The sequence below is a fragment of the Trachurus trachurus genome (genome assembly GCF_905171665.1).
Source record: "Trachurus trachurus genome assembly, chromosome: 14".
In the NCBI taxonomy this organism is placed as follows: domain Eukaryota; kingdom Metazoa; phylum Chordata; class Actinopteri; order Carangiformes; family Carangidae; genus Trachurus; species Trachurus trachurus.
The window spans coordinates 23,815,941-23,832,239 of NC_139903.1; the positions used below are offsets into that span (position 1 = coordinate 23,815,941).

A 16,299-nucleotide genomic window follows, 5' to 3' on the forward strand; every position below is an offset into this window, starting at 1 on the left:
GTTTGATATGTCAGACTTTTGGTTAAGTAACCATGGACAGTTCCCTCATCATTACCATCATTACAGGCCATTTTTGTTTTAGATAACTGTAAAAAATAAATAATTTAGGCCAAATTCTGGAAATCTGAAGTCCGAATTTTGAAAATTTTCAAATCCCTTGTGAAAACACACCTTCAGTCATGAGGATGAACTGTTTTGGCGCTTGAACTATGTTTACCAGAGTCTTAGCTTCACAAAAGCAGTGAAATATGAATAAAGTAACAGATAAGTGTACAAAACAAGTTTAAAATGAAATTTTGTAACATTGTTTTTTTTTTTTTAACTATGTTTACCAGAGTCTTAGCTTCACAAAAGCAGTGAAATATGAATAAAGTAACAGATAAGTGTACAAAACAAGTTTAAAATGAAATTTTGTAACATTGTTTTTTTTTTTTTGGGGGGGGGGGGGGGGGGGGGGGGGGCAGGCAGTCAGTCATAGGATCATGGTATGGTCAGGGGGGCGTTTGTTCAAAAAAGGTTGAGAACCACTGTTTTAAGAGAACAAATCAACTGGCTCGAAAGAGAGTTTGAGCTTCTAGGAGGAAAACTTTTTTTAGATGAATAAATTAAAACTGAAAAAAAAAAAAAACACACAGACACAATATGTTAAGCACTGCTTAAGGAAACAACCGACAGCACCGGCTGCAGAACGGGGCCCAGCAGGTTGATTTGCATCCAGTCTAAACTTCTCGATTCCACCAAACTGGTCTGAAATCCTACAGTACACGACCATTTGCACTGAACATCTGGCGGAGCTGTTAGACTGAAGTGCAATTTGCATGTCAAGAATACGGGATGTCGGCTCTGCAAGTCGAAACTCCTGGAGAATGAAAAATGCTAATTCCCTAAATAAATTGAAGTTTGTATCTACGGTGCAAACCCTCCATTTACAGAGGTTCTATTAAAATTCTATTCTAGTAACACGGTTGTCAAACGGCCTTCGGTACATTTTAATATTCCCCGAAGGGCCTGTGTGAATGTGATTTACACAGTACACAGTATACTTGTCTGTGGCCCTTTTTTTATTTTAACTAGCTGTGAGGCTGAATGTGTGTAGTCCACCACAGACAACAAGTGGCACAGTTTACACAATCATAAAACAGTCTCACTGTGTCTGTGTTGAAGTTAAAAGGACGATTTCAAACTTCTCTCTCAGAGTACGCCGTCAATAACCGTTTGCAGCCAAAGGTTTAACAAGATGTAATAAAATCATTATCATTGATTCTCTCCTCATTCTTCTTACCGATCGGTGTTCCCACCCCGTAGCCCTTGGAGTCTATGAGACCTCCGATCTGTGTGAGGTTGCAGTTCCTCTGGCTGATGTACTCGATGCTGGTGGACTCCATCAGCATGGCGTAGTCTGTGGTCAGGACGCGGGTGATGCCGTCTTTGTTGTTCTTGACCAACGCTGTGTTCTTCCTGCTGCTCATAAACGCCCACATCTTCTCATAAGTGGAGATCTTTGATTTCTACCAAAGAGGAAAAAAAGTTGGTCGGAAGTGTTAGTCATTTGTACACTGTGGAAGAAACATAGGGCTTTGTGTGTTTGCGTCTGCGCATATATCTATATATTCACCACACATGCTGTGAACTATATCTCAAATGCTATTATAAACATGTTTAAGTCTATCTATGGGTTGCGTCTTGGTGTGTAAGTGTGTGTTTGCGTGAATGTGTGCGTTTCTCCTTGCTCAGTCAGAGAAAATGGGACAGCTGTGTTCTAAATCTCCTCCAGCTGATTCAATTTGTCCAAGCCATCAACACAGCCTGCTTCTTCCTATCCAGGCAGCCGTAATCGCTGGCTGCAATCTGGGAGGATAAAGCCCTGCATGGATCACCCCCGCCGAGCCACCAGGATGCAAGGGGAGTGGGTGGGCAGTGGAGGAGGAGGAGGGGGGGGGGGGGGGGGGGGGGGACAAGGAGTGACAGCCCTGCCTGAGGACATCAGTACACTGATAAATTATATAATTCTAACTAACAGGTTAGCGTATGTCAACATAGATGATGCCCTTAAAAAAAAGAAACACTTGATGCATCTGCAGTATGGCGCCTTTCAGTGAAATAAATGCAAGTTTTCTTTCTCTGTCTCTGTCTGTAGATTTTCTTCTCTTTCATGGACGGTTTGGCAAAGACACAGCTGAGGGAACCAATATGAGGCTGATTTTATGGAGGAAGATGGAACTGTCACTGAGTCATACTTACATGTAGAGGTGTGACAGAGCAGAAAGACAAACAAACAAACTGAATTCAGATGAAGACACAGGAGTGAACTATGATGACGAGAACATGCTACTGAGACCGCTGGGCTAAGAAACCTTTATATCCTATAATCAAATACAAAAACACAGCATAACCTGATTAGGAATAATCACAGGTCTATTTTTTGTTTGTAAATTGGTAGAAAAATATTTAAAAATCTCAAATTGCCCCACCGCCAAGTCCTTCTTACACCAGGGTGTCGCGTGGTGGTGGAAAACAATTAGAAGTGATGACACCTATAGGTTACCATGAAACATTAGACCCCTATTTGTCCCTTATGTGTGCGTATATGTGTGTATGTCCACGTTTCCTGGCTCCCTGGCGCCTGTTGCTTCCTCCAAACCTGATGGCAATCTACTCATCTCCAACTGCTCAAGAACTCCCACTCCTCCCCAGATTGATCAATATGATCCCTCGAGCCAAACCAGTTAATCCAGCACCAGCACCCCCAACCTCCTCTACCAGACCTCCAGTTTTCAGCCAGACATCTCACCTCCTCCCCAAACAGCCAGCATGCCCCTCTCAACCTCCTTAAACTATTTCTCATGATAATTATCTTTTCAACGCCCCAGCTGAGTCCTGTGTCTGCAACAAATTACTTTAATCACACATTAAAGGAAGCAAAATTCACAGTTATTTCTACCTTTGCTTCAGATGAGTTAAAATAGAGTTTCCGTCTGTATATTCAAAACATTTTATTGGAGAACAATAAATCAAGTATTTTATTTGTGTGATGTGGTAAATTAGGCTATATCTAGACGAGAGGAGAGAGTTCCATCTGTTGCGAAAGAGGCAATTTTGACCATTGCAAGTTTGAAGAAAGTATAATTGATATTGAGGATAACACACAAGAGCCTCCATCAATTTTACCTTGAAGAAGGTCATGGTAGATCCATCCCTCACCGCCCCATATTCAATCCTGGTCTGCTTGGCCAGGTCGTCCGCTGAGTCGATGGGCGCGTCCATTCGTTCCACTGTGAGGAAGGCAGCCAAGTTGGCCGTGTAGGAGGAGATGATGATTAAGGTGAAGAACCACCAGATACCCCCGACTATACGAGTAGACAGAGCCTTAGGCATCAGCTCTGAGCCTGGAAGCACAGAGATGGAGGGACAAAAGGTTTTTAAAACAAGAGATGAAAAACAGAGAGACTGAGGATTAAAGGTGGAGAGAGTAGAAAAACAATGACAACATAGGAGTCGGTGTGCTAATGTCAGCACGGAGGACTCAAGTGTAGTTTGTGTGTGCGCTATGGGTAATTGCTCTCCAAAAGACAAACAAACAGGGTTATCATAATAGCTGGAGTCACACCATAGCTCCAACCGGGTATTCACCTCAACTCTAAATGACAAATTGTGTGTCTCTACATGCACTGTATTTTTTTTTTCCATTTTCTTCCTTGCACAAGCAAAAACACAAAGTTGCAAGAAAAAAATACATTTATGTCAAAAAGCAAATACAACAGAACAAAAATGACATGAAAAAAAAAGAAATGAAACATAAAAGTGAAACAGCAGAAGGAGCAGCGTGATTTATATTTTCTTCCGCATGCAGGGAAAAGAGGGAAATGGGCAATTGCAGAATATATTCACCACATTCGGTGCTGCAGCTTTGGGAACATTTGTGACTATTTTTAACCCTTCTTTCAGGTGAAGTGGACAAATACTTAATGACGCTGGAGGGATGGTTTGACACTTGTTCTGTCCTGAAGATGCACTTACTGTCAGGGACCACATCCCACAAAAGGCTCAAGGCTTACACACAACATGTCACATACATCCAATGTATAATAACAAACTTGTCTGAGCTTGCATATGAGGAAGTATGAATCCTGGTACAGTGCAGCAGTGTATGAAGCTAAAGGAACCTTGTTTACAGATCACAATGAACCTAAATCTACATTTTAATTAGTCATTTATCAAAACTGGTGCATTTCATAAGGTGCAATATGATTCTTATTTGGATTCACTATCCTTGGGTAGAGTTTACAGTGTCAGCAGAGTCTTTACTGTTGCGAAAGAAGTTCAGTCAACAGCTCTACCGGGAGAAGCCAGTGGCCTTTGCCTTCGCCTTGCAGCACTTTTTAAAAGTTTTTTTTCTGACCAACTGATTTAATTTAAGTCCAGTCTGTCTCTGTAGGTTTGTACTCGTCTCCAGGGGGGATTTCCTTAGTCCAGTGGTTCTCAAACTTGGATCCCTAAACTGGCACAAATTAGACCATGGGCCACGAAGGTTTTTGCTTTTAGATTTTTTTTTAGAGTTTCAAAGCCCATCAACAAAAAAGTAATACGCTATGTAACTGTGGTACTTATGGATAAATTATCTCTCTTTTTTGCTGCACATCCCTTCAAACCTACTCATGGAGCCCTGGGAGTCCCCGAAGCCCTTTCATGTCAGAAACCATTTCTAGCTTTGTTTTGGAGGCGATAAGCTAAGTATTTTTGCTGTTTGAACTGGATGACATCAGCAACCTATTCCACTTATGAGTAATCAATGATTTGATCCATTGTTAAAGTCTGAACATGGATTATAACGGTCTTCACTGTGAGCTAAATACCTTGTCGCATGAGAGCTCCAACGCCGAACCAGAAGCTGTTGAGCAAAGTGAAATTGTTCTGTATGAGAGTGGAGGACGGGTTGCAGGGATGTGGGTTGTACCACTCGTATGGAGTAAACCTGCGTGACAATAAAAGAGCAGAGAGAAACGGAGATGAAAGAAAAATTCAAATATAAAAGAATTTACTGTAGCTAATCTTGGACCTCGGGGGCATGCTGGCTTGCCTCATGAAAGAAGGCACCTCTTTTCAATCCACAATTCACCTCAATTTGCATTTTGATTTTCACAACAAATCTGTTTTACTTATTGGTTGCTAGGTGAGACCAGCTTGCAGGGGTTTTTACACACTACCTGATAGGAAGGTGAAGAGCGGGCGTGCAATTACTCCCAACTACTTACCAGCCACGGTGAAAGCCAACCTGGCAGTTGACGGACAGCCAAAAGCACATTTTAGCTTATTTTAGAAGGACTGTGCCAAATTAGAAATTTTCTGACATAACGTCATTCCAGGCTTTTTTATGTTTTGTGTCTCATCAATGTAAATATGATACTTCAGGCTTAAATCTGTAATGTTTTTAAATGGTTTTCATGCCTTTTCAACAAAAACCCTTGTTATAAAACAGGCCCTGCTTGTGGACAGATCAGTAAGCAGTCAGTCACTATCTATATACCCCACAGTTCACCCCCACCAGCTCATACATTTTTCCATCCCATCCCATCATGTATCATCTCATTATCACCGGCATCAATCCTCTTACCTGGCAATCACAAAGAGCACACAGCTGACTCCTGTGCAGGCCAGCAGCACATACATCCAGATGTCCGGGGACAGGGGATTAAGGAAGGAGAACACGCCCGGGTTGGTGCCGTTGGGTTTTCGGTACAAGATGCTGATACCCAAGGTCATGAAGGGCTTGGAGAAGTCGATGGACTTCTCTCTGACGTAAGTGATGGTCAAAGGAGCCACGGCCAGGTCTGCTACCTGGAGGAGCCAGAAGATGACAGAAGGTAAGATGCTACAGGTAGAACAGCTACCTTTGTTTGGGGTTAAAACATGTTCTGCTCTACTGAACAGTGAAAAACAATGGAGGGAAGCAGCAAAACTGGTGCAACAGGTGCAAACATACTACTGTAATGTGACCAATGTTGTCCAGCCAGCCCTGAGTGGGTTTTGAACCCAGGTCTCCTGCACCGTGGGCGATGATGCTAACCCTTTCGCCAAGAGGTCAATGACCACTTAGCAAGTGATTAGCACGTCTTTTATGGGCGAGTGAGTTTAACTTCAGTACCGCTAACCGCCATACGTCGTCACTTCTCCTCACTGGTACCTTGTGACTGTGGCTATACCTGACTTGACTTCAGTGTTTTCATTTTATACTTTTACTTTATTACATTTCAGGGGGGATATACTGTAATTCCAACTCCGCCACTCTTGTAATCCTTCACTCACATGGTCGATCAGCTCTCGGACCATGCCGTTCCACTCTCCCTTGTCATTCTGGGCTCCGTATTTCCCATCACCCACCAGTCTGACTTCATATGTGAAACCCAAGATGTTAGAGAGCTCCTTCAGCAGGTCCAGACAGTAGCCCTCAAAACGATCATTCCCGATCAGCTCCTTGTCCGACTTTCTATGCATCACATATGGATTTTCCTGTATCACAAAAAGGAAACACTGTATTTCACTGTTTTCAAGACATTTTGCAAATATTAATAACCCTTTATGTTACATGGCCTTGTATAATAACAATATACTTTATTATCTGCTGGATTTTGTCTGTGTGATTAATTGCAACAAGAAGAGATTGGAAGATTTCAAACTACACCACTGAGCAACCATTTTTCTTGCCTCAACAGCACTTCCCACCTTCCGTTTCCCTCCCTCTTCCTCCATTGTCCCTCTATCTGCACTCCAACTCATCCTCATATGAATACCCCTCCCACCCCACCCCTCTCTCCCCATGCTGTCCTCTGTTTAACCTTCCTCATTCCCCCTCACCAGTATTGTGGTGACAATAAGCGTCCTGTTAGCCATAGAGTCTGTCACATTGTTATTCTTGTCTCGGCCGGACTTCTCCGTCAGGTTCATCCCCTTGTACGAGTTCCACACAGCAATCTGCAAAGACAAACAGGGCCTGAGATTTATTGAGCCACATTTTCTCCTTTGAACGACAGGAAGTTGCATTTGACGCTTCCTACCAGAGCCACGATATAAGATAAAACCGCAGAGCACATAGTAGATATCTGCATCTGTTTAAGCTTTGAATGAAGATGTTCTCGTTCCATCTCTGAGGGTCGATGCAGTTAAAGCAAAGAAACTGATTATTCGTATTGTTTTTCATACCAAATAAACAGAGCCTGATTTAGACTTAACACTGCTCCAATACGCTGAATATTAATCAACATTTTCTGATTCGTCGAACAGAAAAATGAAAAAGAAGTACAAAGGTTAAAAGACTTGTCACTCCTGGCTCCTTTTCAACCTCCTGCTTCATCCACTATTCTACAACATTTCCCTTTGCTCAGCTTCGCTGTGATGATTCTGGGCAAAGTGCTGAAAACTCTTCTTCCGTGTATGATGAATATGAAAATGAAGAAGTGTTTTGTTAAAAAAAAAAAATACAGCTGGCAATTGGCTGCACCAGGTGAAATTTTACAGCAGACTAACATCACTACTGATGTGAGCGCTGTTCATCTGACTCTCAGGTACTGAACACAATGTGCAGCCAGTAAAAACAAAAAAGCTAAAGCTGTGTTTCATAGAAAATGTTATGATGAATTATTGCTTGGGATTGGCGTGGACATCTGTTAGCCTTTATATTGCATTCTGTTTGAAGCTCAAATCCCACTGACAACAGGACGTCTTATTTCAAATGCATTGTATACTGAAAATAAAAAAAAACATACATCAAAACTAGTGAACAAATGCAAAACACAATAACTGTTAGACTCAGGTGCATATATTTTCGTCTACTGACAAAAAAAAACTACAGATACCGGTATTTTAATTATTAATCATTTTAGTCATTTTTAAGATAAAATGCCAATTTAGGTGTGAGATAATAAACTGAATATCTTTCGGTTTTTGACTGTTCTTCTGATCCACAGAATGATTCATGGATGAATTGAGAATATAATCCACAAAGGAATCAATAATGAAAAGTGCTGCTTGAATATGATGGCAAGGAACAAGAAAATCACACCAGCAGGAACAGCATGAATGAGGAGAGGCAGGATCAGGGGGAATTCGAGGACGACGTGGTGTCCGCCCTCCACACTGTCACAGTAACTGTGAATGAGAGTGTCCCGAGGCGGCATAATCCAGACAGTTATCAGATTAGGACAGGCGTCTGGCAGCTGGATTTTGACCCTTTCAAATCCCCTCACTGGTTAAAAGATGAGCAAAGGTCAAGTGGGCTCATGGCTGTGATGCAATAAAGTTAAGTGCATTAAATGATCAGGATTGCTTTGTTAACGGAACCAAAGTGAGCGACTGAAACAAGCTTTTCTCTTTTTGCTGTGAACATGAAGTAATAAATTTGGGTATTTTTAGTTAGAAACAACGGCCCGTTTATTCTTCTACCTCATAAGAGGATGAGTGCAAGCGAACGCATCAGTACCTCTTATTAAACTGAGATGAGGTACAGTCTTATTTTTCGCCATTTATTTTCCAGAAAAGGGCCATGTGGGATTACCTATTGGAGAAGATAACATGCTTTTCACTCCTCATTACATTCTATCTTATTCTGTTCTCCCAGTCTGACAGATAGAAAATGTTCTCACTTATAACCTTGCTAAAAGCACTCTATATCTCCACCGCTCCACCGTGACACTTTTTTTTTTTTTGCAAGGGTCCACTCTGTGTAGGAGTCCATAAATCTGTCTTATCTCTGGACACCGCAGATGAGCAACACGGTGAATGGAGCTGGATTTAATTAATTGCATTGTCCTCAATCTCCAAGATAAATGGATGGAATAAGAACAATATTTTTGGAAGTATTGAGAGTATTTTAGCTCCTCAGCGGTTTCACATGATCTCACTCATGTTAGAGACTGAGAACTGTTCCTTTTTTTTTCTTCTTTTTTGCCAATATGACATTGTATGAGGGTATAGTGAGTATGAGGTTTAAGTCATAAAATAAAATAATCTACCCAAGCCAATGAAATCAATGATGAAATACAACCTAGGATGATTTCCAGCATACAGTCATCATCCTTTAAACTCCTAAGTCACAGATTTACTGTGCGTAGCTTTGCAAATTTATCGTGCGTTTCCCGGAGCAGCTCCCAACAACAAAGTGTGCTATAAAAACTGACAGGGATTCTCTCCCATATGCTGGGAGTAAAAATGTTATCTATGAATCCTAAAGCTCATCTCCATCCAGAACCAAATCAGACCGGAAAACCATTACCACAGAGCGGGAGACACATTTAAGCCCAGCCAAGAAAGCTGAGAGAGAGGGGGGAGAGTTAAAAAAAAAAAAAAAAAAAAAAAAACTTATTTCGAGAAAGTCAACAACTTTAAGAGAAAATAATTTATTTCCCTGGAGACTTTCACTTTGTTTAGTCCCATCATCCTCTTCAGAGTGTATTTAACACTCCAGTGCCCAAGAACTAACACAAGTGCTACGGACTGATAATTCATTTTTCATGACCATAAAGTCGAGTTTTTATTTTTTTTATTTTGGGGATGTGCTTACCGTACAGTGGTATTTCCTCTGAGGCAAGGCTTTTGTGGGCTAAAAGTAGTGAATGGAATTAAAATGAAAGTATAAATCACTGCCTCTGCACCTTGACAGCTGCTTCCTGCCCACATAGGCCACCTGTCTGGTTGACGAAGGAGAGACAGGCGTGTTTCGGGTGGGATGAGTTCATCCAACATTTGCTCTTTCAAGTTGATAAGCCATAGTAATTAATTGTCACTTTGTGTTTACAGAGTATTTTGGGAGACTGAATTAAGAGGAGTTTTACTCAGCAAGGACAGCACAGGAATAAATTTGCTCTTTTTTGACAAAGGCAGGAATGATTTCATAAAACCAGAGTTGATTTGATGCATTCGATGCATGTAATTGCACTGGAGTGAGCACTTAACTTGTGCACTGGCCCGTGTGTTAGTCTAAGGCCGACAAAGGAAATCTGCCTCTCTTGCGGCAAGCCCCGATGCCAGACTTAAGCTGTCGTCTACTCTGCTAAACTGGATCCCTCTCGGCTGCAATTAAACACTACCGGCTTGTAAGATTTCCATGAAAGTATGAGGGCAGCCTAATAGTAAAGCACATTATAAGTAGTGGACTCTGCAGAAGTGAAGGATCTGCAGGATAAATTTCTTTCTTTCTGTCTTGTAACTCACAGCCACCAGCCATAGACGCTGAATAATGCTGTATTAAGTGAAGCTGCAGGGCTGCTTCTTCTTAATTCCAGTGGAGGAGTGCTATACTACTATGTCCACGCAATCACAAAAAGGACTTTTGTTGTTTGTTTGTTTTTTTCAACCACTGCTGATAAAGTTTAGACAAGTGTCAGAGCCATGACTGGGCCCAAACATGGGGAAAACTGAAATGTCAAATACAGTGCATGGCATTGCTGTACACAGAATCAGTGAAGAGAAACAAGGTTGACAAGGCAAAGAGCGGGGAGGTGTGCAGCATACAGAGTGAGGGGGGGAGGACGAGAGTGAAGGAGGGGAGGAAAACAACAAACGCTCGGGCCAAACGAGGCACTGGCACAAACCTTGATCCACCTTTTTGTGAGGCGACTTCCACCCTCCACAATACCCTTTAGAAAATGTGAAGGAGGCGGCATGCAGCGCGGACAGCGTGGAGAGACAAAATCAGTTGTTGCAGCTTTGTTGACAGTCCAATAGGAATAAATGTGCGGTTGAATTATAGGAAACAAAATCTGCATAACTCTCTCTTTCATCCCCCCACACACACACGCACATACAGTACACACATGCCTTAATGGAAAGACCCAGCCAGCGTGGAAGCAGCGTGAGAGTGGTGTAATTGGCTGTTCCAGACTTTCTGTGCTCACCCTGGTAGTGCCGTCCTCTTTGAGGCTGATGATGTCCAAATCAAAGTCTCTCCTCAGGCCATCTGTCTTATTAAGAACAATGTGCCCTGTCAGTCCATCCCACTGCGCCTACAGAGAGAAGACGCAGAGAGGCGTGAGCTCCTCGTCTGTGCGGAGTACTGACTGAAGCTTCTGGAGCAGGGTGAAGGTGATGGAGGCAGCGAGAGGAAGCGCGGCGTCGACAGACAAGACAGAAAGACGGATGGACGGACGGCCGGGAGGCTCGCAGCATCACGTCAGGTGAGGGGTGGAAGACGTGTGCAGATTGTTCAGTGGTACAGTCTCATTATGCATGACGAGCGTATTCCTGACAGCTGTAATACACTGACACACCTCTCCACCACAGGTATATTCAAATGACACATACAGTGAGTGTATAAAGGTTCAAAAGCTCATATTCATATGGATAATTAGACAGATATTTTTCATGTCTGTGCATCAAATACATTCATGTTGTCTACATGTGCATATTCAGTGTATTTTCTCTAAACATGGCTGACTGTCAACCTGTTCAATTTTAAGGAAAGTATTTGTTTTACCAAATTCTGAGTTTACCTGTTCACTGTGGAAAACAAGAGTCTACCACTCTACAGCTAGCCACCTCCACCTGATCATAATTCATGATGCACTGCTACAGCAAGATTTCCCATTTGTAACAAGGAAGAACTCTTGAACCTGAATAACTTTAACTTGTTCAAATGCTAAAACTCTGGCTATTACACAGTCACAGAAACATCTCATTTTATTTCTCCTGTGAAATTGAGAAAAAAGTAAATCTTTCATTGCCTCTCTCAATTCTTACTTTTCTTAGATGAGTTTTATAAAGGAAATGTTTCTCATAGCAAAATACATTATGAACTGGAATGAACAAATCAATCAAAAAAAAGCTTAAAAAGACATAAAGTGAAATATGTTTGTGCTTTAGTGGAAACGAACACTAAACCCCAGGATGTTAGCCTCTTCTCTGTAATGAAATGTTGCCCACTGAGTAATGGAAACATGTCTGCACATTTTGAATTGCATGCGGTGCGGTTTTGTCCAGCACAAACACACGGTAGCATTGTTAGCCAATACTGCCAGGAGAAAGGGAGAGCACACAGGTTACAGTGCCCGGGATTTAATTTCAGTCATTGAATCGAAAAGCTGTGTCCTTATATCCTGCACTCTCTTGTCAGAAATGGATTTTAATTGAGTGCTGTGCAAGATATATTACTGGTTCTTCCAATCAAAAGAGCTCTTATCTGGTGATGAATAGCACAGGAGGACAGATGCTTCAAAGGATGGGCAGTGGCAAACAAAACGAAAAAGCTGAAGAGCAAGGAAAGAGACGGAGAGAGAGAGAGAAGGAGGATGAGGAGGAAAATATGAGTGAGGGGATTGAATGATAATGTTCCCTCTCCATGGCAGGCAATGGTCCTCTGCTGGATTTAAGACTTAAGAGATCAAAACACTCGTGCATCAAAGGCCTCATTTCTGTCTGTAGGCATCCAGTCTGCTAGTCGGGCCAGGCCCCGCATGCTTCCAGCTCATACATACGTAAATACTGTATATTTCCATGTTCTGCGCTTTCTAAAAGCAAAACATGGCTCATGTCAGAGGAAACATATGAAGTAACACATCACATGAAGTGGTCTGACATGTAGTGATCAGAGGCGTTACATGGGAAATTTGAAAGACGCGTCTCAAAAGTGCCTGCTGGTCAAGTTAACAAGCTACGGGGGTTTGTTACAGTACGCTGTGCTGATGATTCTGTGTGATTCCAGCCCTCGTCGGATACTGACCTCTTTGAAGAGGTTCATGAAACGCGGTCCGAAGCGCCAGGGTTTGTGTCGGTGACACTGCAGGGAGCTGACGGTCATCTGAGTGGCTCGCTGGGAAGCCACGGCAACCATGAACACGGCGTCGTACATCAAGGCTGCGTCTGTCTGCAGGGGGGGAAGAGGAGGAGGAGGAGGAGGAGGAGGAGGAGGAGGAGGAGAAGAGGGGGAGGAAGAGGCGGTGAGAGGGAGATGTTGTTGGGATTCTTTTTGTTTCCTGGCGCTGCACACCAAAGACAACTGTGATGTTAACTCCAGAAAGGAAAAAAAAGTGACATGTGAGAAAATGCAGGATGTAGAATTGATATAATTATTGTACAAATGTAACAAAGGGTCACAGCTTCATCACGCTGAGATACGGCTCCTGCAAAGACAAAAGGCAGCAGGTTGATGATAATGATGTAAAGGTGCATGCAGCATACAGACAGTATGGGCCTTACAGTCATGACTCCGTCCATCAGGCCACTCTCTTGTTTGGGACCCTGCTGCCTCTCCATGGCCCACTTGTCCATAGTGCCGGCTACCCACGGGTCATCGATGTTCAGCAGTCTGAAACCTGTCATGTTGACCCCGCTGTAGCGGTACGGCTCCAAGTCCAGCGCGAACAAATCCTGCCGAGGGGGGTGGAGACAGGAGAAGGAGACAGGAGGGGAAGGTGGGTGAGTTTGTGTTTGTATTTGTGTGTGTGATGGAGAGAGAAAAGGCGGGATGGAGATTTAAGCTCCGGCTGATGTTCACAGCTTTTAACCGTGTTGATGAATAACACCAGCATTTTAAACGCAAATTCACGAAGCAGGTTCAAGGCTGAATGAGGACACAGAAGACAGGCTTTGTTTTATGATTCTACACAAACACTTTTACAAATTTCCCATGAAAGCACCTTGGCTGTACATATTTCCAAACTCACCAAAGTCGTGAAGAAGAAATGGTAGTACTCTGTCATCATTCCCATTGAAGAAAGCTGTGAAATGAAGAGAAGAAATAAAGCAATAAAAGAAAATGCCAGGTCATGTTGCTTATGGTAAATGTGAAGAGTTCCCTGGTGCAGTTACAGAACCCCATCTTCAATAACAAGTTATTTCACAGGCCATTTCTATTTTGCATAGTTCAACTGATACATTATACATAGTGTATGTTAGGTTTATATGATTTCAAGAGGGTCCAGCCATACTACACAAACAAACATAATACAATCGTGACAACATATTCAATATAGATTAACAAACAATAGTGAGGTATCAGGATAACTGAAATTGCCATGTGTGTTATCTGATACTATACATTATAACCAAAGCATGGAGAATAAATTGTGGACCATTTTAATCTGAACAATGAAAAAGGGAAAGTGCTATTTCCTTTCAGAAGATTTCATACGGCATCAACATAAAAACACATTGTTTTGTCCTACAATGATATATAAATGTGTTGAAAATGAATGTCTTTACCAACCTGCTTGAGGAGCTCTCCAGCCATGCGGTAGGAACAGTCAAAGAGGATGAAAAACTCCTTGTCCTTCTTCAGCTCCTTCAGTAGTGGTCGGGCGTCTTGGTTACCCGGCGTGAGCTGGCGGATCTTGATCTTCAAGTTGAGCTTCGCTGGAGCCTTGATCAGCTCCTGCATCCGCATCAGACCTGCAAAACAGCAAAACAGAACGCTCAGTTCGTCCACCCTGGGACATTTGTTTTCACTCCTGCCTGCAGAAAGGTTTTACAGGAGGTGAGGGCCAGATACAACATATCACTCCAGAGCTTTAATGTCTTGCTCGAGGACACTTCATGGGAACTTAGCTGCTTTGCTTTGGCTGATGTGATCAGTGTCAGTCTGCAGTCCAACTTCTTGCTTAACTTTTTTCCATTTTCTTCTACTTTGCTTTAAATCATAAGGAACACATCTATGCTGTACAGCCTGGGCACACATCCTACATCCCTATACATGTGTGTGCACAACAGTGTGTAATTGTGCAGGTGTGTTGCTAGGGTGACATTTCAGAGAAATACATTTCCAATTGAAAATAAAAGGCTAAGGGGAGGGAAAAAATCCATAAACAATGACATTTCACTTGCAGCATTTTGTATTCTGTATGGGACGCTGCTGCATGTTGTGTTGCGTTGTGGTTTGGCTCAGCAGTGTGATGTCAGAGGGCAGGAAGACTGGCAGCTGTTGGATATGAGGGACTGGTGCCCTGGAACAGATTGGGTTCACTGGCCAGCATGAGGAAGGTGGTTGTGATCGACAAGCAGAATTGCATTTTGGGAGTAATTATAATCATGACATATGAATATGTTGTAGGGTCCAGAAAACACAAGGCAGCACTTTTGACCTCTTCTCCTTATTGGTTGTTTACTTCAAATGTCATGTTGTGTTACAGTTGATATCCATAGCTAAATACAATCTTCAGGTGTAGAGCCGGGTGAAACATTAATACGGTATTGATATGATAATTATGAGACACATCTGGGTTTTGGTAATCGTAATATGGTGATAAAATTGATTTTTTCCTGGACTGAAAAGCTAACTGCTCTGTCACAGCAGCGTGAAATAACCTCTCAACCAATGTCACCAAACACTAACCCCTCAAGAGCTGAAATCAGGTCTTCCATTACGTGCCTTTCAATGAATGGCAAATTAGATAATCATATTTTGAAAGTTACAACCTGACCAATGAAAAAGAGCCCTACCTGTGCTGTCTTCATAAACTACCGTCAGCTTCTTCCATTTGAAGAAAGTGACTACATCCAAGATGGCCCTGGCGATGGCGGTGTACTCAGGAAACAGGTTGATGAAGAAGGTGTCTTTGTTGTCCACGGACGGGTGTTTCCAGCGGGTCTGGATGTGAGGGACTTCCAGGGCGTTGCAGATGGACTGGACAGCGCTGACCGAGGAGCTGTGTGAAGGGCCGAACACCGCAACCACCCCGAGAGCCAGCTGGTCACACACTGGTGGCGGAGAGCAACACAAAATTAGACAGTGGATGGTCATGAGTTTGTGAACCTGGTTCACTTCTCTGTAGAGGCAAACTGAGCTATACACAAAAATGCACAATCAAATACACAGACTATACATAAAAGTATGAATAACTTTTTTTTTTATGGCTCCAGCTTCTCAGATGTGAGGATTAACTGCTTTTTCCTTGTGCATATTTTAATAATTTCATCAAACATGCAGTGTGGGTATTTCTCACTATCTTCAGACAAGCAATTTATTGGGGAAATAATTAGCAGTTTAATCTATAATGAAAATAATTAGGAGTTGTAGCCTTTTGTGTGGGGAAAAAAGAAGAAGTTTAAAATGAGTTAAAAGTAAAAGTAAAAATGCTGCTTAGTCATTTCTGTATTATTAACAATGGTCAAATGATATCAAGTATGATAAGATAATTTATATGTTAACTTTAAAACTGTAGAATTTCCTGATTATACTTTAACATGTTCGGCATTTTAATGGAGGATACTTTAACAGAAAAAAAACCCTGAATAACCCACTTGTAATATCCCATTACTGTTAGCCTGCTGTATGCTAAAGGGCTTCACTGAATTCATACAGTCATATGACCCTCAGTG

The 16,299-nt window shown here is 42.2% G+C and overlaps 1 protein-coding gene across 3 annotated transcripts in view; it reads right to left on the reverse strand.

Annotated features, from left to right (window-relative positions):
* Positions 1 to 16,299, reverse strand: part of grik1a (glutamate receptor, ionotropic, kainate 1a) — a gene marked incomplete at both ends in the record, with an annotated part of 35,033 nt that overhangs the window by 5,521 nt on the left and 13,213 nt on the right. For 2 of the 3 annotated variants that reach the window (XM_083987425.1, XM_083987426.1), the window contains 13 exons: positions 1,283 to 1,508; positions 3,169 to 3,386; positions 4,854 to 4,972; positions 5,612 to 5,835; positions 6,304 to 6,507; positions 6,853 to 6,969; positions 10,584 to 10,628; positions 10,887 to 10,994; positions 12,707 to 12,850; positions 13,183 to 13,353; positions 13,650 to 13,703; positions 14,192 to 14,373; positions 15,421 to 15,678. In XM_083987425.1, coding sequence (XP_083843551.1) covers positions 1,283 to 1,508; positions 3,169 to 3,386; positions 4,854 to 4,972; positions 5,612 to 5,835; positions 6,304 to 6,507; positions 6,853 to 6,969; positions 10,584 to 10,628; positions 10,887 to 10,994; positions 12,707 to 12,850; positions 13,183 to 13,353; positions 13,650 to 13,703; positions 14,192 to 14,373; positions 15,421 to 15,678 — 2,070 coding nt within the window. The remainder of the gene's footprint in view (positions 1 to 1,282; positions 1,509 to 3,168; positions 3,387 to 4,853; positions 4,973 to 5,611; positions 5,836 to 6,303; positions 6,508 to 6,852; positions 6,970 to 10,583; positions 10,629 to 10,886; positions 10,995 to 12,706; positions 12,851 to 13,182; positions 13,354 to 13,649; positions 13,704 to 14,191; positions 14,374 to 15,420; positions 15,679 to 16,299) is intronic. The other variant, XM_083987424.1, reaches the window with a different exon arrangement.